The sequence below is a fragment of the Falco peregrinus genome, chromosome 2 (assembly GCF_023634155.1).
Source record: "Falco peregrinus isolate bFalPer1 chromosome 2, bFalPer1.pri, whole genome shotgun sequence".
Lineage (NCBI taxonomy): Eukaryota > Metazoa > Chordata > Aves > Falconiformes > Falconidae > Falco > Falco peregrinus.
Window position 1 is genome coordinate 109836284 of NC_073722.1, and position 27812 is coordinate 109864095.

The following is a 27812-nucleotide window of genomic DNA, read 5'->3' on the forward strand; positions in this document are numbered from 1 at the left end:
CTATTTACATAATTGGTTTTATCAATAAAATAGAAAATGACTACTCCACCTTCTAATATAACTGTAGGGGATGAATATTTGATAACAGCTGTTCACTTCCTGTCACTTTGACCCTCTTCACATCCTGGGGAAAAAAAAACAAACCACAGAGGAATCCAGCCATAGATCAAAAAATGAAGGCTTGGTTTGGGAAAGGGTGTGAGAATTTTAGAACTGAGGTCAGCAGTGAAAAACACTAACAGGAAGAAGCCTAGAGATGCCTGAAATAATTCCTGTCAATCTCTTCTCCAAAGCAACATAAGGGATTATAACAGCTAATGCAACAGGTACACTTTTATATTCACCTCTTTAAGCCATAAATAATAAATGTACTTGTATAAAGAATGAATAAACGGGTCTATGTCATTCATAGGTGCAATAAGCGCCTGCTGTATTTGCTTCATGCTCAGAATTGTAAATAGATAGTGATAACGTAAGGTTATTTCTGCAATAAAGTTACCTACTGATAGAGCAGTGTAATAACCCATTGCTTGCTTCCTTGTTTCTGAGAGGACCTAGCTGTAGCTGTCCTTAGCTTTTTAAAAATCTATTACGTGTCCTGTGGAACACCAAGAAAGAGTATGCATTCCTGGGACTTGGTTATTTTTTCAGATATGGAGTTACCTATTCTCATTTCTGATAGTGGTAGAAGTTCTCAGTCTGTTATTTGTTTAGAACACTAGGGAAAATAATTTCTATGTTGCTAAACATCCTGTGACTTTTGAAAGAGGGAGAACCTACCATACTGTCTCCCTTCCTGACCCTTTGTTCCTTTCAAACTTGAATTGCCTGTGCTGTTTATCTTAACTTCTTGTGCAATCTTTCCCCCAGTTTCTTCTGTGAAAATACCCAAGTTAAAGACAATGGTTGAAACTGAAAAAAACACACCACCAGAAAAGCCCTTGTGATCAGAACAGGCCCGAGCTCTGAGCTGCCAGAAAGTGATTTAGTGGGGGGAAAAAAAAATTAAATATCACAAATTATATTCTGTAACCACAGTTATATGTAGTTTTGAACTTCCAAACAACTCCCATTTTACTGAGCAGTATAGGGCTGGAAGCATGGCTGTGTAGCTGAACTATGTTTGTTGTGCCTTCCTCTTTTGAGAGAGAGTTCCTAAAACAGGAATTGGCAGAGCTGAGTGAAAACAAAGCAAACCAGACCGAGTTGTTGGATTATGTACTGTGGTCTGCAAGAATATTGTCAAAATGTTTTGCCATAAATGCCAAGTGTCTTTTTTGTAAGTTATTGGGTAAATATACCCAATCTGCTTTCCCCTCATCTTCCCTTTTGTGTTCTCCCCACTCACCCAGTGAACAATTCTCATTCCCCTGTATATTGAATGATTTAGCTGTTGAAGCACCAATATAGCTCTTAATTTACACAGGTGATTTTTCTGCATGAACTAGGACTAGACTCAACTCTAATGTGTGCTGAAGGTTGCCCTACTACTAACAGGCAGTTGAAACTTTTATTTTTTTGGCAGGAGAAGGCATGACATTAACATTGCTTGTGAAATTTATCAGAATCCATTGAGACCTGCATTGACACAACCATGCTGGTGACTGGCCATTACTAAGGGTGTATTTGAGCCATTATGAACTCGGCCTCAGTACTTCCTTATTTTCTTCAGATTCAACCGTACAGTCACTTGAATCCTGTCAGGAAGTCTGTTTGCTATTCCAGGTGGCGTGTGCCAGAGCTGCTTTGAGAACAGGGGCTCCAGGGGGGATTTTAGTGTTTCTGTACCTGGCCTGAACAAAAGTGAAAAGGTAAATTAAACTAGGCAAGGAAATAAGGGTAGCACAGAGTGTCTGCTGTGCTCTAACTGAAGCCTAGCAGAGTTACAACATCACTTTTGCATCCACCACTGATAATTCATTAATGATTTAAGATCTAAATCAGTATTTCTGACAGGGCAAGATTTCTATGTGGGCATTGCTAGTCATAATGCAAACGTCTTTGACGTATTATAGTGTCATACTATGTACATGCTCATCTTTGTAGTTAAAAGTTCCGAAATAAAAGGCCTCTATTTCATTAAAAACAGCACTAAAACCTAAAGGGAAACTGTAAGATTTGCCCATTTGTCAAAGGAAAAGTCCTTGAGACTTATTGTTTTAACTTTTTTTAACATACCTATTTAATAGTGAGTGAGATTATTTCTATGGGAGAACAGTGTGGAATAAGGGGAAGAACAGCAAGAATTCCAGAAGCTCTCCCTACCATTAAGTGAAGAGCTAACAGAGGCAGCAGAAAGCTTGGTGTTCCAACATAATCCTTAATTCTGCTGTACTCTTTTATTTTATAAGCAGCATCCAGTCTGTGCCCCCACAAGCTACTGCAGTCACCCCTTCCTGTCTAGCTGGTGCAGCTGAGTGTTCGCCGACTGCAGCTTCGCAGGGGCACCACCTTGTGGGGCTGGTAAAATTGTGCAAGAAAAGAGCCCATTTTTTAAACTGACTTTTACAATTATACAGTCTACTGTGTTTATTATATTACAGGCTCTTACAACTGAAATCTACCAGCAATTCTCCTCCCAAATATGTTTAAACTAATTAAAAACCCTACCTGCTTCTAACTTGTAGGAACAAGAGCAAGAGTTGAAGTTTTGCTTAAACCTACAGTTCCCCTATAACAAATAGCCAAGACCTCTGATGTGCTATAGGGAATATTTTTTTTTCAAGTGGTGGGTAACACCACTTGAAAACATAGCACAGAGAAGTGGCCAGCAAAGCCTATAACTCATTATAATCCCTAACATAATTTGAGGATGACAAGAAAATTAAGAACCCTTCATACCTTTTTTTAAAAGTTGCTTCAAAACTTCCACGATCTTGTCAAAGTTGAGGTCCTTAAAATAAAATTTAAGTCTTACTTGGCTTTACAGGAACAGGTGGCACACTATTGTACCTTGAATGATACCCAAATGGAATTTGGATTAAGAATTCTGATACTGGGCATTTTTATCAGTATTGAAACATTCGTAGGGCAAAGTGTTACAATGAAAAATTCCAACTGGAGGATCAAGAATGCCTTAGTACTGTAGTCAAGCAGAGATTTAATTTTTATCACACATTAGTTCGTGATAGTTTAGATGCTGGGAGTTTAGCCTGGAGAAAAATCCTTCTGTATAGACATTGTTTATGAAAAATATCCAAGGGCCAAAAATGATGTTTGAAGACGTAGCTACAGTACATAGCAAATGTGTTAAAAAGCAAGCTATTTATTATAGGAAATATGAATAATATCTGTCCATATTAATATATTCAGTTCTTACTATTCTACCACATGCACACACTGCTTGCAAGACTGAAAAATAGCTACAGTCCAGTGATTTATATACTTCAGGAAGCTGATCGAAGGTTTTCCAGTGCTGGGTTCTTTCAGGAAAGCTCTATTTCAGACCACTTAAAAAAAAAAAAAATAATCAAAGGATGGTGTAACTGGAAATAACTTGTTCCAGAGCTGTGAAGCTGTCCAGGAAATCTTCCTCTTCAATTCCGTATTTAGTATACTGGTGAATATAGGCTCTGTGTGTTGAAGTCACAGTTGGAAAACGGGTAAGACATTAGAAATCAGTGAAGACTATGACACATGAAATCAGATTGTATAGTTACTGTAAAAACTTCAAACAATGATTGATTTCCACCCAATAACCATGCTGGTTAGTTTTTACTGTGCTCTTTTGAACTCATTTTGTAATTCATGTTATTGGTAAGTCATGACTTGTTTCTAATAGGTTTTATAACTTTGTGTATTGCTTAAGGAAACAACATTGCCGCTAACAAAACTGGGCTGAGAAACCGAAAGAGAAGTGATTATTAAATGAGAAAAGTAATTTCTAGATTTGAGATGCAAAGCCTAAACCTGTGTGTGCAAGATAGCTTGCTTCTCATCACTGGTGGTTTTGTAACAGGTGGTAAAACTAGGAGCACAGTTAGTGGCAGCAGTTTTCCTCTTTTGGCTTTTAATTGCAGAATTTCTATGTTTGAAACTCATGTTTAGCAGACATCTGCTGTGACATGGAATAACCTTGGCTTCATGATGATCACAGTAAAGAGGCAATTCTTTTCTAGATTTCTTAGTTCTATTGAAAAATCAAACTAATAGCATAGGAGCCTTAGTAAACATGCAAATCCCCTATATGCTTCTGAATTGAGCAGGATCCTTTTTCCTGAACTGTGTCTGTACACCATTTAGAAATGATAGGATCAGTAAAAGAGTTTCTATATGTTATTTTTAGAATGGTCACACTGGAATGCACTAGATTTGGGGAGCTGAGAAACCAAACTGACAGCACTAGAATGTGTGGTCTCACTTAGCCACAGAACATAAGCACTGTTCTGCGTTCCTTCCCCTGCCATCACGTTTCAAGCACAAAAATGTTTCCCCTAAAGTGTGGGAACAGTCTCCATGCTAATTCACCATTACTTTACTTTCCTGAAAGAGCAAGCTGTATTCACAATGATTTTGCTACCACTGAAGAAGATACTGGCAGTTATTAGTGAAGTATTGGCATAATTATTTTCACTTACTTGGAAGCAAACATATTCCAAGCTTTTCCTACAACATTGTCAAGAGGTTTCAGCAGGAACTGGCTATTGCTGACCAAAGAAGCAGACTTTTCATACTTGTTAAATGCTCTTGGTGTTTTCCATGCATGAAAAGCATCCTGAGGGTTTAGCCATGATGTATATAACGAGGGATCCCAGAAACTTCCTGTAGCGGAATACAGCCCTTTTAACAAATGTAAAGCTACAAGGTCCTACATCTTGGCGTCAGTAGTCCTGTGTGACCTAACCAATGCTTGGCAGATCAGTTCAGGCCTTCAAAAAAACCTGCAGTGGTCAGCCTGTTGAAAATATAACTGTTTTAAACACTCATTAGATTAACTAGAAGCTTACTCTTGTATCAGTACTTCATCTGCAAGCTATGCTCGTCATTCCAGAAGCAGCTACATATATTTTCAGACAATACATCCAAGAATCCTCTCATATATGTGGATTTCAGTGTCTTCCTCCTTCCCTGAAGTGCTTCAGGGAACACAGAAGCTGGTTGTACATAGAGCAGCCCTAAGCAATTAGACAATTTGGCCTCGGACTTTAAAATGTTTCTAGAGATGTGAATCAAGAATCACCGAGGTACTGTGTTTTTCCATCTTACCTAAGTCTACGCTGTGCACATCTTTTCCTCGCAGGATAACCAGGTTGGCAATGGAAGTATTGAAATGCAGCGGCTTGTTTGTGGAACAGCCGGAGGGGATGGAGGAGCCTAGATGTGGTGGTCGTACTTGCCAATCAATACCTGTGAGATTTTTGGCAAAAAAGATACAAAAGCAAATTAACGTTTCATGAAATATGGATTCAGACTAGCTGAAGAGTTAGTGACCAACATTGTGCCCCAAGCTGAGATCGTATTAGTTTGTAGCTCCTGCATGATAATTAAGCAGCAATTACACAATTCTCAGAGAAAAACAGTGCTAATCCAGCAGTATTTGCCTGGTGGTCACTAGCCTTGTGAGAGAAAATGGATGCTTGTTTCTATACTTAGTGATCTGCCTGCCCATTCTTTGCATAACTGGAAACTACACTGAATTCCCCGTGTAAATGATATGGAAGAGCTAAACATGCTTTTTATTAGTAGAAGGTGTAAAAAGAAAAAGCATAGCAGAATGAACTATCCAAGGAATGTTCCAAATGAATCATGTAAATTAAGCGCAGGGCCAAGAACTGTTGATTTGTTTTGCGCATTTTCAATAGTTATAATTAACTGAGATGTCTGGGAGCAAAGACGGGAGCAAGCCAGGAGCTGCTGTGGCAGCTGAGTGAATAGTGAAAGGAGCAGCTGGCTATGTAGGGGCAAATTCCTGCTGTCTGAGGGCTGCAGCTCGCTTCTGAACTGACTAAAACTAGTCAGTGAGCTCCACAAAACAATAAGCTTTATTTCATCTGTAAAAATAAATGCTTAGAGAGTCATGGATACGGAAGATGCATGAATGCTTTTTACCTTCCTCCATTTTAGCATTCGCAATGAGCATCTGCCTTAAATGTTTGATGAGTCCGGGCCAAGTGAATGTGCTATAAGCGAGGGAGTTTTCAGGCATCTGAGGTATGTTACGAAGACCCAACATCTTGAATTCAGGATGTGGAACTAACGTCTCCATTAAGTCTCCTGAAAGAAGAAATTAACAGCTGCTCATGTTTGACAAAAATATTGCTTGGCCTAGCTAAAATAGGAGAAGAGAGTGAGGAATTTTACAAAGACCTAGCAAGTAAAGGTAAGAAAAAGTGGGTTATATGAAGTTTTAATTTGACAAATACATGGACACACATCTGACTAAGTAATGCAAACTTGCTGCGTACTACCAAGTTCTATACAAGCACATTAGTAGCTCTTACTTTGTAATTTAGACTTGTCTTGCTTTATAGTCTGGCTCAAAATCTCAAAGACCCTATGCACCACTAAAAAGATCAATAGACAAATATGAAAGTTTTAATTTCACAAGCAAAACTCTTGGCAATATGGGTAACTTTCTCTACTCCCTTGAAGATACAAAGGTCAGCTTGCTGCTACTAAGTGGTATACTAGCCTGTCTTCTGCCTGGGCAAAACACAACACTGATTTCATTTCAGTTCATACAAACTTCTAACCTAATGTGAAATGTAAAACTTGGTCCAAAATTGCTGTCCTGTACAAATTTCCTCTGAAATGTGTCTGTAATCTTTTGAAAAAGGAGAAACAGGGTTCTTTCAGTAAAGAATGAAACCAGAAGCTGGGGGATCTATTTTTGACTCTGCTACAAAACTGGGATTGAAGTTATGATTTAGTCTTTTGCTTCACTTTTCCTATCTTAAAACTTGGGATGTATCCGAAAACTTGAGGAAGAAGACTGAAGAACTTATATTCACAGCCTGAAATGATTACAGAAAGGTGTGTGAGAATGCATTAGGCAGCTATATTATAGTTAGATACCTAATGGGTTTCTGCTATAAAGCAAGCCACCTTCTCCTGCGTAAGTGGGCTGGAAAACACTCCCCAGCTGATGGGCAATGACTTGATTTACATCCCTGAAGGAGATCTGTTTAATATTCATCAGCTGAGCACAGATCTTGTGGATGACATCATTTTCATGAACAAGAAGAGCATCTGATGACTGGTACAGATGTGACAGAGTCAAAACAGAGTTGTAGTTTTGAACAATGACCTGGAGACAAACACACAAAAAACCACACACAAATGAGAGCCAACCAACTTAATCTCTTTCTAGTTTATAATCCTCTGGCTAGACATTTCCTCAGTTATGATTTAGGAATTGGTTCATTTTATTTGCCAAAGTGCAGAATGAGGTCAGGAGCTAGCAGATCTTTTTCATGGAAAAAGAGCAAGACCTGTGAAAACCATGTTATCCATCTCACTTCATACAAACATGCTAGAATAAAATCTGTCTGGGAACCGATTATAATGCTGAGATGCTATCATAACAGAAGATTTTCTCATGAAGAAAAGCTCCTCATGAAATTGCATTATACTTTAGCACTTTGACTATAAAGCATTTTTTTCTTTGTGAAATGACATGTGCCAAATATTAGGCAAACCATTCACTAGCTGTGTTACTTTCTGTCACATTTAACTTTTTAAAAGTAAAATGTACCTATGTTCTTGTTTATTTCAGTTGCAGATATTTTAGGTTTAAAAGTAAATAGCGATTATAAATTTGTAGAATATCTCTGGGAAATATGACATTCACCTCACCAGTGCCGTAGGGCCAGATAACATGGTTCAGTATAAATGAGGTTGGAAAAGCGTCTCTTAAGCACTGGGTCACAAATGCTCCCAAGCCCGATCCTGTACCACCGGCCATGCTCATTATTGTGAAAAATCCACTGAGTCGATCACATTTCTCTGCTTCTTTTTGTACCAGGTTCATTATTGCTTCTTTGTGTCTAGGCCCATGAACAGAATAACTGTTGAACAAACAAAAGAGCAAGATGTGGCAGGTTATATCAAAATAAAGGCAGAAATGGTGAAGCTATTCATAAAGCATACTTTTATTTTTATTATTTACATCACCTCGCATCGTGTCATCCATTCTATCTGCAGTAAACAATTCTCAGCAGTGACATCTATTTTGCAAGCCACCTGCTTATAAACTGTGCCTGTTGTTTCCTATTCTTAAACCAAATGTATTCACTCGATTGTAATGTTACATTTTCACTGTAAATACCAATTCCACCTTGCAAAAAGCAGTTTAGAAATTTCGCTGCTATATATATTACTACTTTAACTTAAAAATAAATCAAGTTAATGTAATGTACTCTGTACCTTGCACAGCTGCAACAGTACCATTCCTAGAGCGTCTAGACAGCTCATTAGCCTCTACAGTTCCCTTAGTGAAGCTTGAAAACAGTTGCCCGTACCCATTTGCCCAGTTGTTCCCAGACCCTTGCTTCTGACAGAAGTGTGAGTGATCATCGTATTTCCAGCAGCCAGACCTGGCAGCCATTGATAAGGTTTGGCCAATTACTTTAGGTTCCATGTCAACAAGCACAGCCCGGGCAACAGGTACTGGATAGGAAGGAAAACAAGAGAATAATGTTTGATAATGCCAATGTTAGAACTTGCTTACGTAAGATGGGTGGACTTGCACCACGGCCCAAACTGTATTCCTTCCACGCACGTCAGCCAGGCTATAAATGGGACAGTACAGGCAAGTACAGAAAGGAGGACTTGGCAATGCCCTGGATTTCTGGTTGTTTCAGAGACCAATTCAAATACTGTAAGTCTTTCAGGAAAGCAACCGCTTAATGCGTTTGGTAACACCAAATTCAGATACTCTGGGTCCTACGCTGTGTTATGATTTATCTACAGTAGAAAATGCAGATGTTTGGAAGGAAAGATTATGTGTATATATGTATATATATATATATGTTGTTTCCAGCTGTGTTACTGGCAGACTCACTCTGTGGTCTCAGACACTTTTTCTGTACTGATTTTGCTTCTGGGGTTGTTAGCAATGTCATGAAGGAAGATAGTTATGACAATTCTTCAAGACCAAAGGTAAAACTCATTCTTCAACTGAAGGTAAAAGACTTGTATTATTTCTGTACTCTTATCTGTACCAGACTGGAAACCAAGACTCTCTGTGGGAAACACTTAGATGCTGTACCTTCAGATTCCTCCTCAAAGAAAAAACGCTCTTTGCAAGTATCATGGTAGGATTCATTCTCCTTCTTTGAACACAACCCATGCGCACCACGGGCATCACTGCAGATAGTGTTAAACACCTCCCGACCAATCTGATTACCACACTGACCAAGCTGGACTGTGACTATTGACATTCTTCTTCACTTTGTATTTAAGCCTAAAAAAGAAAAGTATGCCTTTAGTAACTGTGGAAAAGATAGGGCGGGGAGAAATTCTGACAAATAGATCAGTTTTGCAACTTTTTGAGAACCTCTAGTGAGAAGGAAAAGGCTACCCTAGAGCCACTGGCTGTTTCTGGGGAAAAGCAGACTGTCAGCACTTTCTCCTGAATATCAGAAGAATGCAGATGGCAGTTTATAGGAAATCAATCCGTTTACCGTTGCTATACATCTGGAGGGAGCTGAAACCAACCACACAGCAAGCCATGTCTTTTGTTTCTTTCTTTTGCTTAGTAAGGCAGGATAGAAACAAATAATTGTAACTCAAACAAAGTTACAGGATTAGGCTGTAAAGGCATAATAAGAACGTGCCATATGCCTTTGGAAATATGAAGCCTGTTCAAAAATCGACCCGATTTCCAGTGCTGTACTGCTGCGGGCCTGATGACAAAATCTGCTGAGGTGACAAAAGGGTTCCCTAGAGCATCACCCTTGCTGCCAGCACAGAGCGCTTGACGCAGTACTGGTATGTTTTGACTTTTTTTTTTTTCCTCCACTCAACATTTTGCAGTAGCTCCTGTTTCTCACTTGTTTCCTTTTACACCAACAACGTCAATTTTTTTAAACGCACTTCATTATTCTGGGCTGCTATTTGCTCATTATCTGCCGAGCTGTGCTGCAGCCCTTCTGTAGCAGCAGCATTCCTGGGCAAGCGTCAGTGCCCGTCACCAGACCCTGCTGCATTTCGCAGCTATTTTTGATTCCTGTGCACGATTTCAGCGCTGCTGCCAGCCCGCCCCTCGCAGCCTGCGGCCGGCCGGGGCGTGTGTTACTGCCAGAGCCAGCTACGCCTCACCGCAGAAAATAAATAAATTATGTCAATGGTTTTCAGATAAGGCTCGTGTACGACACCCCCGCGCCTGCCATGTCGCTCGCCCCTCCGGTGCCGCAGCCCCAGCCCCAGCCCCAGCCCGCACGGGGACACCCCCGAGCCCCGCCGGGGCCTGGCCAGGGCCGCCCGCCCCCTCAGACCGCCATGTTCCCGCCCCCTCAGGCCGCCACGTTCCCGCCCCCCGGCCCTCACGTCGCTCGGCCACCTCGCCCTCTCCCCAGCCTTTCTCCCCGCTCGGCCCCCCCCGGGTGCCCGCGCCCCGTTGGCCGCCGGCCCCTCCTCAGGGCTGACCTCCGCACCCCGCGCTGAGGCGCCCGCGGCGCATGCGCAGCCGCCCGGCCCCACGATCCCCTGCCGTACCCGGACGCGCCTTCGAACGGCCCGCTCTGCGCATGCGCAGCGGGGCGCCGGGCAGGCCGGGTCCAAGGGTCAGGCCTGCGAGCTTCACCGAGGGCTCTGCGCATGCGCCCGACCGGAGGCCTCGCTGCGCGCTCCGCGCATGCTCTGTGCCAGGAACGAGGCAGGCGGGCGCGCAGGGCGCAGGCGCAGCCCCAGCCCGACGCCTGGTCTCCCGGCGGGGGCCCCGCCGCGCATGCTTGGGCCGCCGGCGGAAGGGGCCGTGCGCCTGCGCGGCGGCCGGAGTCGGGGCGGGGGCGCAGGCGCGCTGGGGCCGGGCAGCCGGTGATGGCGGCCGTGGTGGAGTTGGGGGGTGCGGGCCCATGAGGCGGCCCGAGCCCCGTGCAGCCAGCGCAGCCAGGGAGGGGCGGCGGCGCCGCGGCTTGCACCCGCGCTATGGCGGGCGTGTTCGACATCGACCTGGACCAGCCTGAGGAGGCGGCTTCGGACGAGGAGCTGGAGGAGGGGGTGAGAGGCGGCAGCCCGAGCCGGTGCGGGGCGGGAGCGGAGCGGCGGCGCCAGGGGCAGGCGTGAGGGGCGGGAGCGGCCGGCGGGCGCCCTGCCGGCGGGGGCGGGCCGGGCCGGGGCCGCGCGGGAGGCCGGGCGAGGCGGAGCGCGGGGCCGGCTGCCGGCCCGGGCCGCGCAGGTGAGGCGGCCGCGCCCTGCCCGGGGGGGGGCGGCGGGGCCTGCGCCCGGCCCGGCCAGGCCTGGGGCGCCCGGCGGCCTCCACCGCGCCCGGGGGCTGCCGTGGCGGCTGCGGGTGCGGGCAGGGCCGCCTGGCGGGCGGGCGCGGATCGCGCCGCCGGCGGGGTCGCCGCGCTCCGGGAGCCCCCTCCCGTGGAAGTTGTGCGGTGGGTTTCCCAGCCAAGTGCCGCAGCGGTGGGGTGTTTTTTTTTCTCTGTGTGTGTGTGTCTATTTTTTTTATTATTTTTTTTAATTGTCACATGTTGTAACGTGGGTGCAGAAGGGCTTGCTTTCTGGCACTGCATAATGTCGTTGCTCTAGCGCCAAAATTAAAAGCAAAGTTTCACCGTGCTGCGTTGGGCGCCTGTCCGTGCCTCTCCCATCTCTGCTTCCCAAAGGCTTCCCCCTGCAGCCTGTAGTCTGTCGTTTTGCAGTGCTCATCTAGGTCCAGTTCAGGCTTTGGAGGAATCTTGTTAAAAGATCCCTGTTCACATTTTTCTAGTGCTATTTGTTTTTGATACTCTTGCTTATTAAATATTTACTGTTGCTTAAATCGCTACCACATTTATTTTTTGCTATTTAAATACTAATGTCGGTCTTGAAGTCTTGGAGATAACCAGATACTATGCGTCACGGTTGGGATCCCCATGCTACGTATAAGTTGTAGAGACATTCTTTGACAGCCGAAGGCTTGGCCATTTCTCATTCCGCAGGAAAAAGCACTGTCACCTCAATAATCAATAAAGTACTTGGCTTAAAAAAATGTCACTTGCATCACTCTGTTAATGCTGCCAAGAACAGATCCGAAGCGGGGTGGCAAGAAAGTTGGATTTGTGCTCTGCCGTGTTCCAATAATTCAATCTCAGGGAACAGTTTTAGAAGTTCATTAGTTATTGTGGGTTGTAAAAAATGGCAGTGACTGTTTTTAATCATGCAGCTGTGGACTTGAAGGCACGTTGGCAACCTCATCTGGTTCTCAGGTGCCTTTTGGCAAACAGGTAAAGGAGGGTGTGAATGGACTTGAAATCAAAATGGAACTGAAAAGCAGGGAACGTAGGAGCAGGAAAGAAGGGGAAGTGTCAGGATCATGGAAGGGGAAAAATGTTTCACGGACAGTTATCTCTGTAGGCATTGTGCGTGTTTTAGAAGGATCAGAACTGTCTTGTCTGATCTCTGTGGTGCTGGCCCCTGATGCCTCCTGGAAGCTATAAGCCTAATAGTAGCAAGAGCAGAGCAGTTGGAGTTTTGAATAGCCGTGGCCATTCTAGAAAATCTGAAAAATTGTTTCAATGGAGTGTTTGCTCATAAGCCATGTGCTTGTTTGCACTAATTATTATGATTAAAAAAGCAGCCTTCATTTTTGTGTTTGTAATAAATGAAACAGTGTGCATGGACTGAAGGACTGATCGCCTCCCAGCCAGATCAGCATTGCGTTTCTTGGTTTTGTGAAATGAGAAAAAATCCTTAAAATAGCAGAACAGTGTCTATTGTGAATTCTGTTCAAGTTAATACTGAAAATAAAAACCATAGTTCAGAAGGGCAAGAAAAGCATGTGTCAGCTTTGCCAGAACCATTGGGTAACTTGAGAAGTTGCTCTACGAACATGATGGGTGTTTATTTTCAGTGTTTGTTGAATATTTTTTTTTTTAATTGGTTTGTTGGCATCTAATGGTAGGGTCAAGGGTAGCTTTAGTGGGTTTTATTGTGAAACAGATGTCAATAGGCTGGATTTCTCTAATAAATGTTATCGAGAGGACATGAGGTAGGAACTCTCTCAGCTGGAAACAAACTTGAACTTTTAGACTCCATAATTGCTTGTGGTGCTAGTAGCTGGAACCGTAGCTGGAACCAGCAGTTAAATTCCGCTCTAGATCGCTGACCAAAATAAAGCAGCCTCTGTAAACTTTAAATGGTTTGGAAGCTATTGAAAGTTTCTGATTTTCTTTGGTTAGTTTTTTTACTTACATAATATTTGAAAATGCACTCCTTGGCATGGTCTGCTTTTTGCAGATCTCGTGTGTTTTGGGGGTTTTTTTTGTTCTGTTTCTCTGAATTTCACACGTCACTCAGTAGATGGGTATTCAGTCTGTAGGTTCTGGGCTGTTTCTCATTATTTTGCAGTTGTTATTTTATGTACATATTTTTAAAAATAAAAATGTTAAGGTATAACCTAAAGCTTGTTAGAAGCATGCCCATTCAATTCTATTTGTATTCATTCCAGCTGTCTGCTTGGTTTGCACTTCTTTGGCCTTGTAGAGCCACAATCACAGTGAAGTATTATCTTGCATAAGGGATCAAGTTGAAAATCCTCTGAAGAAAATACCTCTTCAGAATTAACTACATTCTTTAATGATGACTAGTTCTGATGCTGAAGAGCTTGAACCTTCTTCAGTAATATTTGCTTGCGTTAATCTATCTGAATGATTATTGGCCAGAAAAGGTATTTAACATCAGAGTAAAGATTACCAATAGAATAATAAAAACTTCCCAGTAGATTATTTGGTTCTAGTACATATGAATCCCAGTTCATCTATTCACATAATCTTTACGTTCCAATTTGCATAGTATTGAATGAGGATTTTGTAAGAGCAACTGTAAAGAAAAATGCAGTACCTTAACATTTTTCAAATTCAAAATTTGTGTCTGTGAAACTGTTACCTCTAATACTGAAGTGGTTGAATAACAATGCGGCTGGGTGAAGGTGGTTGGTTCTCTGTGTCCCTGTTTGAGATATGTGGAAGTATTGCAGGTCTTGCACAGAATTTTGCAGATTTCTTTGTCTTCTGCTGATAACTTATTATTCCTGACCTTTAGATTTATTTAATTATATACTATAAACTAATTCTATATAAAATTATTTTTATATCTGTATAATTTAAGAAGTTGTAAAACACATCAGTCCATTTACTTTGAACACTTCTTTTTTTCTTCCGTTATAATTAATCTTCCTTCTACCCCTCCCATCCTCAGGGTCAATTAAGTGAGAGCATGGACCATGGAGGAGTTGGCCAATATGACCTGTAAGTTGCTGCTAGAAAATGTTCTGTATCATTCATGCGAGCTACATGTGACTTCTAATTTTGTTACATTGTTAAGTTAAATAGAAAATTTTGTCATTCTTGTTCAATTTTGAGTTGTTTCTAGTCGTTTCACTATTTCTTCACATTAAAATTTGTGAATTGTATCTTGAAGTAAAATAATAATAATAATAAAAAAAACTCTGGCAAAACTTGCTGTTTGTCTTTTAATCCTTGTTTCTCCTAATATATCTCTTGTACTTGAATAGTATTTGTAATATGAATCTCATGCCCTGTCTGCAGCACATTGTACGTTCTGGTCTTTTTATAAAGGCTCCAGTTGCAGATTTGCATAACAGTCTGTAGCAGATGAGAATTCAGAAATTCTGATTTGATGTTCAGGAGATGGCTACGTTTGGCATTGCTTCATTTATAGATTTCCAGTTTGTTTCAGCATACCATGTTGTGAGAAGAAAGCAGTGATAGTTAAAACAGTTCAGTTACGTTGAAGAGGATCAATCTGTTAAGTCTTTTGCAGAACTGTAGCATAATTTAGATGCATCATTAAATTTTGAATCAGTCATCTTTTGTGGCATGTTTAGAGTTGTGAGACTTTCTTGTTACAGCTTTCTCTGCAAAATATTTGTGTTACAGAAGTCTTACTGTGACTGTTGGGGCTGCTGAATGTGATCTGAAACTTCAACACGACTTATACCCTTGCCTTTGCTTGAGGTCTTGTAGGAATATCTTAAGTCAGTTTGAGGCTTTAGTCTTTTAAACTTAATTCTGGTGTAATACAGGGATTTATTGTGCATTAAAATGAAGGAATTTGAGGGAAATCTTGATAGTATAACCCCCCAAAATTTGCAGGCAGTCTTTTCTGTGCAAGTTGCAACTTACTGCAACACACCTAAGTAAAATTTCTGGTGCTGGGAATTCTCCAAATGTCCAAAGCAGTCATTCAGTTATGTCAGATATACTGTATGCTTTTCAGAAAGTAATTTGCTTGCTTACTTTCATTTGATTGTTTTTGAGTGTCAGGTAGTCTTATATGCTTGTTTTGGTTTTATCCAGTGGCATGGAACATTGTGAAAAATTTGAGATTTCAGAGACTAGTGTAAACAGAGGTCCAGAAAAGATCCGACCAGAGTGCTTTGAGTTACTGCGCGTACTTGGCAAAGGTGGCTATGGAAAGGTAAGGAACTCTTTTCTACGGAAGTAAATCCATTATACTGAAGGCAGTTAAAGCTCTCACTCGCTGCCTTTGGCAAGGTCTAATCTTCCCGTCCTGTTTTCTGAAAAGTTTGTTCTACCAGAAGGTAACCTCAGGGCTGCTAGGGCTGGTGTCATGGGAGCCTGGTGACCGGCAGAGCCGCACCGGCTGGTGGCAGTAGAAATGTCCCAAACTGGTTCTGGTTCAGGTCACTAGCTCTTCTCCTTCAGGCAGCGTTGCAGTTTGTAGGGATCACATTTCTCTTTTGCAGAACGTTGTTTTTTTAATTTACAATGGTTAATGTGGTTGCAATATGTGACTGCTTTTGTATCGGTGTTGTATAGGTGTTTCAAGTACGAAAAGTAACTGGAGCAAACACCGGGAAAATATTTGCCATGAAAGTTCTTAAAAAGGTAACCTAAACGTTCACATTTCACTGCTATCTAAATCTAAAAAAAATCTATCCCTCCATTTAGCTTTTACAATTACCTAATTACTTAATATACCTAAAAATAAACCTGATACCTAAAAAAAAAACCCAACAGGTACGGTTGGAATTAGAATTAAACTTTAAATTTTTCTGTCTGTGGTGTTCTTAGCAGCTAGTTTAAATAGGTAAGGATGTCCCTTCCAACCTAAATTACTGTGTAATTCTGTGAAATAAAGACTTAAACTTCCACAAAAAGACTCTCACGTTATGTATGTGGAGAAATTTTCTTTTTTATGCTGTTGCTGACTCATACATAGTGTTGTGGTTTAGTAAACTCAGGATTGAACTAAATATAAAAACCTGTGTTGTTTAGCATGTTCTTGTGCTCACGTATCTCTGCTTTTTGTAGGCAATGATTGTAAGGAACGCAAAGGATACAGCTCACACAAAAGCAGAGCGGAATATACTGGAGGAAGTGAAACATCCCTTCATTGTAGACTTAATTTATGCCTTTCAGACCGGTGGAAAACTCTACCTCATCCTTGAGTATCTCAGTGGTCAGTATGTGAAATTCTGTTAACTGCTTCTTGGTATCTTATATAATTGAGAATTTGGATTTCTCAGTCTAAAAGGCCACGCAGCTATTGGGATGGTACCTTAAAAATGTAAAATGGATTAGTAAAAATACATAGAATAACATACACAAACCTTCTAATTCAATACAATAAAGATGAATGAAGCATAAAATAGTTACTTTTCATGACAGTACAGGAGAGGAGGGTTTTTAATACCTTTCTTCCATCAGGCTTTTAATTCCTGTATGTTAGTCTTAGAATCTGTGTAGGAGTACCTGAGGTTTTAGTCCTTGCAGGGTCTCTGTGAAACAGGGAAGTATTATCTTTATTTCACAGACAGGGAAACAAATGCAGGTTAGGAGCAATTTGCTCAAGCTATAACAACAGCAGAAACAGGGACAGAAATGCTGCTGTTTGTTTGAGCAATTCTTTTGATTTTTTTTTTTATTTCTTTTGATTTTTTCTGCCATTTCTTTAGTTTGCTAGAGGAATAAGTTCTCAGCTGTTTTTTGTGAAACGACTTTTTGTAGAGCAGAATACCTGTTGCTTATAGTTTTTCTAGAAAATGGGAGTTTGACTGACTAAAAGTGATACTTTAATAGAGTATAACCTCATTTTTCTTATGACAGGAGGAGAACTATTTATGCAGTTAGAGAGAGAAGGGATATTTATGGAAGACACAGCTTGGTAAGTGAAACTATTTTGGTAAATTAATAGTTTCAGGTGTGGGGTTTTTTTTCCAAGTGCTTAAACTGTACACTCTGACTTGAAAAACTACATATAACTACTCATTCATTTCCCAGTCCAGTGAAAAAAGCAGTTAACTGGGTTTTGGGAAGATGTATGTGTTCCATTCTTGCCAGTTTGTGCTGGTGTAATTCCAGTCTAACTACAGAAGACGGTCCATTGCTGGTTGCTGAGTGAGGCTATAATCCATAGGGCTGTGGTAGAGGAGGTGGTTTAGGTGTTGAAGACAAGACTGTGAAAGACTTGCTGTAAATGCAGGTTTTGGTGGGGGGTTTTTTGTTACTGGTCCACGCACAATTTGACCAGCCAGTTACAGAATTTCCAAGTCACTGTGATGACTGTATTCTAATGATCAAATCTGTGAAGTGATAAAAGCAATTAAGCTAATGAAAGAGAAAAAGCCTTCTGAGTAGTGATATTTTACATATAAACAGCTTGAAATTATCCCTTATTGATTAAGCTTCACACAACTGAATACAGTCGTATCTTCCCACAGTGCATCCCGATAGTGCCTTAGGAAAGCTTTGATGCCCATATGGGGCTGTAATACTGTTCCACAGATAGCATTCTGGGTGCTGCTGGTTACCTTCTTAGCTTCCTTTTTTTTTTTTTTTTTTTTTTTTTCTCCTTCAATTTTGCCATCCAGACATGGTAGTACAGATTGAAGCATATTTTAACCACTAACTGGTAGATTCAGATTCTTCCAAATATATTCGCAAAACGGCTACTGAACAGGAAAACCTAATGCTGATGGCGTAATTTTAGTTCAGTGTGGAGTCTGTGTGCCTTTTGGCAAACCAACCTCAAAGGCATCGTTGTTTCTCTCATTTATTCTCTCATACACTTCTAATATACTTTCAAGGAACTGTTGCTATGTACATAATAGTCTTAGTGCTTAAGATGCTTTGCATGATTGGATATGTCTAATTTTGTGGCATATGTTTCCTTTCAGCTTTTACTTGGCAGAAATCTCAATGGCACTGGGGCATTTGCATCAAAAAGGAATCATCTACCGTGATCTGAAGCCAGAAAACATCATGCTTAATCACCAAGGTAGAAATATAGTAACAGTTGCGTTGCCAGTCATTTGAAAACAGTTCTTCAAAGGTCACAACACTTCTCTTACATGAATTTCCTTAGAACAATGGCATGTTTGTTATCACTCCTGGTATAACTGAAGAATTGCCAAAGCTAATTGCCTGCCCTTAAATACAGCTTCTTGGGCTTTAATAGGCCACAGCAGGCTCCGTGTGTACACACAGACTTTTTTTTTAATGGTTGACCTGCTATTTCTGCAGCTCTGGACTTTTTCTTCTGCTGGTCATTGTAAAGTGCATAAAGATCTGTGTCTTCAGTGTACTGTCGGTGACATTTTAGTCAGTGGGGCTGACTGAAGACATTTGTTAGGAAGGGCAGTTTAGGTAGGGTGCCAATTCATCCGTAGCTGAAATGACTGACTGAGCTGTTGACACTTTACCTGTCAGTAGTAGCTATTCCTGAATGCGTTTTTACGTTGCCCATATGACACTGATTGAGTCTGACAATCTGTACCATCCAGTATTTTCATGCTATCTTAAACAACTTACTTAGTCCAGGTCTTTGTACTGAATTATTCAGGGCACGTTACAATTTGTTGAAGGTTGTTACCTGAACTCTGAAGCAAGCGGTAAAATTTGATAGCCTGCCTTCTTGTCTGAATGATGCTCCACAATCTTTATATTTAAATACTTTTGTCTATATGTGAATAAGCACTTTGTTATGCAGGTATAATGCAGAGGTTTTATCTGTAAGTGTGATTACCTCATTCTGTTTTATAGCTGTATTGCTTTGTCAGACAACTGAAGGTATCTCGAAGTGGTTCAGAATTATTACATATTCATGTTAAAAATTCCTATTTTTTAATGTTACTTATACAAATGTCAGAATTCTGGCAAGTCTTAAATTTTATATATTTAATTTCAGGTCATGTAAAATTGACTGACTTCGGATTATGTAAAGAATCTATTCACGATGGAACAGTCACACACACATTCTGTGGAACAATTGAATACATGTGAGCTGCATGATGAAATAGAAAAGTATTACTCTGGTCTGGGGGGTAATGGCTAAATTTTGCCTTTTTCAACTAATGGTCCATATGTTCAGTCACTTAGGGAAATTTTACTTGATAAATGTGGTTTTGTTTGGAAACTAGTAGTCAGAATTAGTTATTAAGCTTGTTAAAATACTTTTGTATTTTCAATTTTTCTGATTATAGGGCCCCTGAAATCTTGATGAGGAGTGGGCATAATCGTGCTGTGGACTGGTGGAGTTTGGGGGCATTAATGTATGACATGCTGACTGGAGCAGTAGGTGCACAGTTATAATTGCATGTATTTCTCTTTATAGATTTTGTAGTTACCTGTATTCTAATTCAGATGCATGTATAAATACGTATGTATTTGTATATATACAGATTGCAAGTAAGAAATAACTAAGCTACAGCTACACTTATGTTGGCTACAGTCGTGAGATGCTCTCATCCAAACACTTATTTAAAAGTCCCATTTGCAGTAATTTTATCTGCTTTATAAAATACTGAAGTGAGTTCTGTGTACACAAATAAAAGATCTGAATGAGTCCCATTTTTCCTCCCGTTACAATGGTGCTTTCTAGCCTCCTTTCACTGGGGAGAACAGAAAGAAAACAATCGACAAGATTCTCAAGTGTAAACTCAACTTGCCTCCCTACCTCACACAAGAAGCCAGAGATCTGCTTAAAAAGGTAGAATTTTAATGAATGTCAGTACTACGTGCGTATGTAGAAAACAGAAATATTACAGTGGTACCACTATGGCTATTCAGTCCAAGTCTGGACTTATTACGAAGTCAGCCAGCCTTGTTTTGTGTGGTACAGAAGGTGCTTTTCCTTGCAAATACAATTGTTTTCTAATGTTAGTGCAGTTTTTCTAATTGTTCTGTAATCATTCTGCATGGTATTCATTCAAATGATGATTCATGTCAGAACTAGGCTAGTCATAACGGCATAACTAATTTTGCTCTTTTGGATGTTATTTCTCATTAAGCTGCTAAAAAGAAATGCTGCCTCACGTCTAGGAGCTGGTCCTGGAGATGCTGGAGAAGTTCAGGTAACTTTGGAACTCAAGAATTCTTGTATTAGTGCATTGAAAATAAAACAGCTTTGAGGGTGCATCAGGGAAGGAGAGTATATCTGTTGAAGTGTAACGAGTGAAAAGGCAGCCACATGTGACAGCTGATGCAAATTTGAATGCTTTAAAGCTTCACAAAAGCAGCTGTCGACCTATTTGATAATTTGAGATTTGAAAATTACTTTTTATTCTTTAACTCTTGTCTTCCAGTGGATCTTTTCTGCAGTTGCACAATGCTAATTGTACAGGCAACTATCTAAAGGCAATGATACTCTAGCAGTCCGACAAAATAACTGCCAGCCCTTGGATTTAGTGCAGCTCTTTCAAGGGAACAGTGTTGTTAGTTTGCACTCAGTGTTGTGCAGTGAAAAGTTAAGGCAGAGGCTTAGTTCCTGTGCTTCCAGCTTGGTTTTTTTTTTTTTGTGACGAGATTAATAATGTGTTAGAGAGTCCTTCTTATTACCCAATTCTGATAATTTGTCATTAATACAGTGCTTTGTCATTATTTTTAGATATCTGAGTTAAAGTTGAAAAATGTAGAGGTATTTTGCATGTAAACTTGGTTTTTCTAATACTTTCAAGGAAAACATGATAGGGATGTATGTTGTCTGACTTGGAGGTATGGTATCAATTTTCAGCTCTTCCAGCTTCTCTGATGTAGTGCTAGAGAATATATTATACTAGACCCATATGTGATTTTGGAAAGAAAGACACCACAGAGATGGTCTGAAAAGAACATGCCTCATTCTTAAATTGCTGTGATTTATATCCAAAAGGCGGATCATGACTCTGTGCTATTGCTGACTCTTGTAGGCTCACCCGTTCTTCAGACACATTAACTGGGATGAGCTGTTGGCACGAAAGGTGGAACCTCCTTTTAAACCCTTATTGGTATGTACTCAGAGTGCTGTGAGATATTACTCGTATGCCTTTAGGAAAGGTCTTAAAACAATGCGGAATCTAAAACTTAGAAATGTTCACTCTTACAAACTGGAGGGCCATGGTTTTCTGGTACTTCAAAACAGTTCAACTGATGTTACTGGTTCTCAGATCCACTCTTGTCAAATTAGAGATGGCAGATCTGCCACCTGATCTGCCAGATATACTGCCTGATGCAGACTGATTTTTTTTCTTTTTTTTTTCCTGAGAACTAAGCTGTATCAACATTAAAAAAACCCCAACTGTTTTAAGTCTTCACACAGTATGAAATACTGGCTGTCATGAGCATGCTGTTTTGTCGTATTACTCTGTGGTCATGGTGCTCATCCATCACTGGAATAGGATCTTGCTTTTTTAATGTGAGAAGGTGGCAAAAATCAGCTAGAAGCTAATTTGTCCTTCTGTTAAGTCTTCTGGAGGAAGAAGGTTCTGCTGCAGTTTTAATTCCTCCTGCTTCTAATCTGTAGGTTAAACAAACTTGCAAGTGCAGTTCTCTCTGAAGTCCTGTTTCTAAACATTATACAGCAAGCCCGTACTTGGATGAAACTAAGATGATAAATAGTTGCTAGGCAAAAGTAAATGAAATCACCTAATTAAGCATTTTGTATGTTTGCTTATTAATAGTTACAATGCATCTTGTCTATTATAGGCAGTAATTAAAGCTTACCTCAAACCAGTGATGTGATGAATATGCTTCTATTATCCTATGTTATATTTTGATGGTGTGGGGTGTCTGTCTTTCTCCACCCACCCCACCCCGGATACAGTGGGCTACAGCAGCAGTGGGTACTGCCACCCTGATAGATCCTGACTATTAAAAATCTCACTTTAAACTGACTTGGGCATCACTAATGTTGAGCATACTACAGCTTGGGGGCTCCAGACCCTTTTTTCCTCACAGTTTTGAATGAAATTCAGAATGACACAAGACTGATATTTCCAAATGAATTATCTGAAGATAGTTTTGGGTTCTTCTGCTATTAGCAAGTTTTATGAAAGTTATGTGTACAAACCAGATGGTTTTTGAAAACATGCTTCCATGGTTGCATGAAGGCCTGCAGAATACATACTGCCTTTTCGTAGGAATGAGAGAAAGGATCTTGGAATTATGTCTGTTGTTCTTTGGCTGAATTATAAATACTCTCCATAGTCACTTACTCCAGAGCTGTCACCTATCCCTCATAGTGTAATCACTTCTCTATGTGCAAAACCAGGATGAAATTATCTGGAGAGGCTGCCAAAAGCTAGAAGTTGCAACTGTTCTATACTGGTTGCTAAACTTGCAAGAAGCTGGCATTGTATTTCTAAAAGATTTTGTTTGTAATTTGAGATTTTTTTTTTAAAGGCATCTTTTTAATTTGTGTTCCTTTTTGATCCATAATTTTTGCCCCTCCCCCTTGCCTTTATTTCTCAGTGTCAGTGCCCATAGTGACCTCCCACTGGCAGCGACAGGATTCCGACACCACTCCAGGGTTTTACTACAGCAGAGCTCTGCCAAAAACCTATGGAATGAACTCCATCCAGAGGCTACACTGATCACCGCTAAGCCATTTGGTTGATATCTGTAATATAAACCCTTAATCATTTTGTTTTTGCAAAGCAATCTGAAGAGGATGTGAGCCAGTTTGATTCAAAGTTTACACGTCAGACACCTGTTGATAGCCCAGATGACTCTACTCTCAGTGAAAGTGCCAACCAGGTCTTTCTGGTAAGTGAGCCAGGGAAGAGTGTGTAATGACTGTAGAGAGGTATGTTGTGTTAATTGGAAACAGTAGGGCATTTCAGGTAAATTATTTCTAGGGAATCTTTAACACCTGATGCTTGAAGCAAACTCTTTAATTTTAAACTCATGTTCTGCAGCAGGTCTGAAATTTTTAAGGGCTTTGAAAATACTTTGTTTGATTGTTGCTGACATTTTCTTTTCATAGATAAACCAGCCAACAAATGTTGCTTGCTTTCTGAAATGTCAGCATTCTAATTCGTAGTTCCATTGTGAACCATGGACATGTGATTGCTTTCATACTCATGCAGAGAGGACAATGTCGGTTCTATAGATCAAAATTAATTACATTGAGTATGCCTGTGGGAATCTGATCTGGGCAGAGGTATCTGGGGTGTGCAGGCACCTGGGTGAGGAACTCCCTGAAGTCCTGCTGTTTGCTTCAAGCAGTGAGTAGAAGTTTATATATCTACATTTAATTCTCCTTTTTGTAATTCTCATTTACTATTTCATGCTTATCATAACTGCAGAAGTGATCATCAATGTAAATCTTGCCTGTAAGTTACAGTGCATTCATTCCTGTTTTGCAGGGTTTTACGTATGTGGCTCCATCTGTACTTGAAAGCGTAAAAGAGAAATTTTCTTTTGAACCAAAAATTCGATCACCTCGCAGATTCATAGGTAGCCCTAGGACGCCAGTCAGGTATCTTTGATTTTTTTTTTCTTTTCTTTTTTTTGTGTATTACACTTTTTGGCAAGTAGTTGAAATAGATCTGCACTAGAAATAAAAAACGTGGCATTACTTCTCAGTAAGCCCATCACTTCATTAGAAGTGCAGCATTGATCCTGTTTTACTGTTATTAGAGACAAATCCGTGGTGTTTGGCAGCACAAGAAGTACTAATTTGCTTGTTGTTCAGTGCTGATACAGCCTCACAGGCTGGTGACTTTGGTAGACCATTGCTCTAGAACTCTTTCAGAAGATCCTAAGTACTTATGTGCCGCTAAAGAATCATGTTAGTACAGAAAATTCCTCCTGCAATCATCTAGACGTAGATTCTCACTGCTCACATGAGAGAATTTTACTTTACAAGAGACTGTTGTAGAAGCTAGACATGGAAACTTTCTCAGACTTCTGGAAGTGGAAGGAAGAATTACAAATGCTTCTCAATAGGCATTTGAGTTCAGCTTCCTGCAGAGTAAAGGACATACCTTGGTGCTGTGTGTATCTTCATCTCTGATTTTTGTATTTCTTGTTTTAAAGCCCTGTAAAGTTTTCCCCTGGGGAATTCTGGGGAAGAGGTGCTTCTGCCAGCGCATCAAATACTCAGACACCTGTGGAATATCCAATGGAGACAAGCGGAATAGAACAAATGGATGTGACAGTCTGTGGAGAGGCCTCTGCACCACTTCCAATCCGGCAACCAAACTCTGGGCCATATAAAAAACAAGCTTTTCCCATGATTTCCAAACGACCAGAGCACTTGCGCATGAATCTATGACAACACAATTTTTTTAAGCCTTTGAAGGTGGAAAACAAAGAACGGACATAAGCCCCCTTGAAGTTGAAATATGAGGGCTTGTATGGTTTACTTTTAAAAAGTGACAGTATCAAAGAGTCAGTCATTGCACAGAGCGACTTGGAAAGCAAAGAAAAACAGATTTTTTTCTGTCAATCAATGGTGCATAAAAAAACTTTAGAAAATGGTATTGCAGAACTCTAGGCACATCATCTAACTGATTCGCAGTGACATCTTCTCACCTTATCAAGGATTTTTCAGCTTGATAGCTTGAAACTGACAGTATTAAGGGTCAGGATGTTGCTTCAGAATCACTGGTCTAGTTGTGAATGTGTCCAGGAGGGTTAGCCCTTTCACTAGGCAAAGTACGAAATGCCTCTATGCTTGCGGCTGAGGAATGATTAGCATGCAAGCTTGGTTAAGCTGTTTCCTACAATGGGGTGGAATCAAAGATGAAAGATAAAATTAATTGGTATTTCACATTCAAAACATAATGAGTTTTTTATATATATATAAAAAAAATATATTTTTCAAATAGACTTTTTGATTCAGCTCATTATGGAAAGTATCCCAAAATTAAAACCGCAGAATAATTGGTTGCTGTGAAGAAAGTAAAGGCTCTAGTTCTGATTCTTCTCCTCATGAAAGAACAAATCAATAAGCAAATCACTCAGTTACCAGCTTGGCAATGTGGGGTGGGAGAGAACGGTTTCACTTGCTTACCCAGCTGAAATACCTGTTCCTGCAAAGACAAATGGATCTAATCAAACGGCAATGCTGCTATGTTCTAGGCTTAACTGGAAGCCATGGGCTCACGTACATGTCCTGCTTATTTCATCCTTGTCCTCAGCAGACATTTCACTGGGAGACATCACTTTTGTATACACTAGTCCTTAGACGGAGACAGCTGAAGACGTTCAGATTCTTACCCATATAAAAGATCAGGAAAAAGTGCATCGGCATACAAGGTCACTAGAAACATATAGGAAGTACCACAGGAAACATACACGAATTCTACATAGTATAAGGTGATAAAACTTTTTGTAACCAGTGGGTAAGAATTTGAGGATTTTTTTTTTTTTTTACATACTTTGCTTATGGGAGTTCCCTGCCATTATACATTTCTAAATTTAGTAACATTTTTTTCGATGCTGGGGCAATAAGTTTGCTGATTGTATGAGAAAAGTGTTAAATGGCCTTTCAGTGAATGTCTTCCACAGTGGGTCAGAACTTTAGCAACTTAATTTAGGAAACATGTTCTAAGGACACTATTTATGTTTTTGAAATTGTCACAATCTGTACAAATGACTTACAGGTACAAAGAATAAAATAAAGGTAACTTTACCTTACTTAAAATACTTCCTGCCTTAAAGAAAGCATTTCCATGAACATAGCTGGTGAAAGGGTTAATATCTGCAGAGCTTTACACTAGTTAGAGTGTGTATGGTGTGTGCGTGTGTGTGTATATGATCATGCAACTGCATACAAGTCCTGTCACTTTTTGCCTGCCACACGTTGCATTATCTTTAGTCAAACTGTGCAAAGTCTACTTCTAGTGTTTCACAATAGTAGGGATTTTTTTATAGATTCTGCTTACTCTGTGTATACTGAATCTTTTTGAGCCATAGGATCCAAGCCATAAAACTCTAACCATGTTGAATCCAATCAGAGTGCTCTTTTTTAAAATTTGCAAGTCAGAAGGATTCATCAATACCTTGTTGATAGTAACAATGAACCAACAAAAAAGATGGTTATGATTGAGCAAAATTAGTATGTTATTTTTCTTCCTGATAAGACTTTTATTGGGAAACTTCATTTTTTAGATTTATAAGGAAAAGCAAGTTACCTTATAGTGACACAAATCGTACCGGAAGATTGCCATTTTTCATCTGGTAATGTGGCCACGGGTGACATGTTGTGAAACCGAAATCCAAGTGCTCATGTGTTTGTCTTATGCATATTTGCAAATACGCAGCACTTCAAGCTGTGCCTCTCTGTGCCACTTGTTAACATAGGTTTCCTAACATGTTTACTGGGTAAAAAGGAACTTAGTTTTTTTAAATTATTTTTTTTTCTTGGGAGGCAGATCTCTCTTGGTCCTAGTTACAGCTAATAGTTGCTTTTTGGTTGGCTGGATTTAATTGTCCAGTAGAATTGGTTTAATATGGCTGGCAAGAATGGCAAGAGTTGTTTGTCCGAGTTCACTGCTCATTACAAATAGAAATCATTTGTTTTAAAAGTAAATTTCATGTACTGTCATTGTTTCATCCCATAGATTATAAGTTTAATTCCCTACCATAACTGTGAAACTTTTGGAGTGTGACTCGGACAGCAAGCACACACTATGCAATATGGTTTATCCTGTATTTATTTGTAAAAATATCAGACATAGATCCTCTATATATATATATATAATAGTGTCAAAATTACTAGTCGTGAACTAAGGGGAGTGGAGATCTAGCTCCTGTCTGGCTATTTCAGATAAGTGCAGAATGCATTGAATATTGGAGAGCTTAACAAGTGCTTTCTTTCGTTCATTTAAAAATGTCTTAAATTTTTCATTAGAGTATAGAATCTTATTTTTTTTATTTTGTACAAGCTGCGCTTTTTTAATTATAATCACTGAAAAATTCACTATAATTTGATTTTATAGGATTTTTGTAGCATTACAAAAATATAGTAAAACTGAGGTTAATACCTGTTGTGGCTAACCATATAAAAGTATTAAACTTGAACAAAAGTCATATTTTTTTTTACTAGATGTTAAATAGGGGAATATTTTGTTCTGCAGGTCATTATCACAAAAGGTTTATAGGTCAGCTGTGTTACCAGCAGTTTTTCTTTTCCCATTTGATGCAGAAACTATTCTGGTATAAGATATTCAGAATTTCATAATTTTTCTCTGTGGGAGTGATGCATACATTTGATGCCATTCGTGTACTAAATTGTAATTTTGGGAATGCTGGAATAATTCCTACCAAGACTGTCTTAATTGTGCCATCTGACATTTGAATGTCATCCTGGTATTAGCTCATAATAAAAGATAAAAATAAATGAGTCAATTGTTCTTTTGAATATCCCTTTTTTTTGGGTTTTGCTATTTAAAAGCTGAACTGCTGGAGAACATT

General features: G+C 40.0%; 2 protein-coding genes across 7 annotated transcripts; one reads left to right on the top strand and one right to left on the bottom strand.

Moving 5' to 3' along the window:
• Positions 1-1496: 1496 nt before the first annotated feature.
• On the bottom strand, positions 1497-10809 carry TUBD1 (tubulin delta 1). 5 transcript variants are annotated; one of them, XR_003552939.2, is made up of 10 exons: positions 10657-10809; positions 9209-9403; positions 8460-8607; positions 7790-8006; positions 7015-7246; positions 6049-6213; positions 5206-5346; positions 4578-4761; positions 2842-3572; positions 1497-1793 (listed from the first exon to the last, which is right to left on the bottom strand). XR_003552939.2 is itself a non-coding variant. In XM_055796689.1 (9 exons), the coding sequence occupies exons 2-9, from the start codon at positions 9378-9380 to the stop codon at positions 3470-3472; spliced, it is 1362 nt and encodes a 453-aa protein (XP_055652664.1). In that variant the 5' UTR covers positions 9381-9403; positions 10588-10742; the 3' UTR covers positions 1497-3469. The 5 variants fall into 5 exon arrangements, 1 of the variants encoding a protein (XP_055652664.1); XR_008745912.1 differs by having other exon boundaries at positions 10588-10742; XR_008745913.1 differs by lacking the exon at positions 4578-4761 and having other exon boundaries at positions 10588-10742.
• Positions 10810-10920: 111 nt separating this feature from the next.
• Positions 10921-27741, top strand: RPS6KB1 (ribosomal protein S6 kinase B1). 2 transcript variants are annotated; one of them, XM_055796687.1, is made up of 15 exons: positions 10921-11160; positions 14347-14396; positions 15468-15588; positions 15951-16019; positions 16446-16593; positions 17241-17298; positions 18311-18411; positions 19321-19411; positions 19616-19706; positions 20014-20121; positions 20423-20485; positions 21320-21397; positions 23046-23153; positions 23756-23868; positions 24429-27741. In XM_055796687.1, exons 1-15 carry the CDS (start codon positions 11089-11091, stop codon positions 24664-24666), a joined length of 1509 nt encoding a protein of 502 aa, XP_055652662.1. In that variant the 5' UTR covers positions 10921-11088; the 3' UTR covers positions 24667-27741. The 2 variants fall into 2 exon arrangements, with proteins under 2 accessions (XP_055652662.1, XP_055652663.1); XM_055796688.1 differs by having other exon boundaries at positions 10948-11183.
• Positions 27742-27812: the final 71 nt, after the last annotated feature.

Excerpts from the sequence above, each read along its gene's own strand:
- TUBD1 (XM_055796689.1), bottom strand. The coding sequence starts at position 9,380 with ATGTCAATAGTCACAGTCCAGCTTGGTCAGTGTGGTAATCAGATTGGT. Across the intron at positions 8,007-8,459 it reads GGGAACAACTGGGCAAATGG|TTATTCTGTTCATGGGCCTA; the intron begins GTACGGGCAACT and ends TTTGTTCAACAG. Across the intron at positions 6,214-7,014 it reads TTATAGCAGAAACCCATTAG|GAGACTTAATGGAGACGTTA; the intron begins GTATCTAACTAT and ends TTCTTCTTTCAG.
- RPS6KB1 (XM_055796687.1), top strand. The coding sequence starts at position 11,089 with ATGGCGGGCGTGTTCGACATCGACCTGGACCAGCCTGAGGAGGCGGCT. Across the intron at positions 21,398-23,045 it reads CTCCTTTTAAACCCTTATTG|CAATCTGAAGAGGATGTGAG; the intron begins GTATGTACTCAG and ends GTTTTTGCAAAG. Across the intron at positions 23,154-23,755 it reads GTGCCAACCAGGTCTTTCTG|GGTTTTACGTATGTGGCTCC; the intron begins GTAAGTGAGCCA and ends CCTGTTTTGCAG.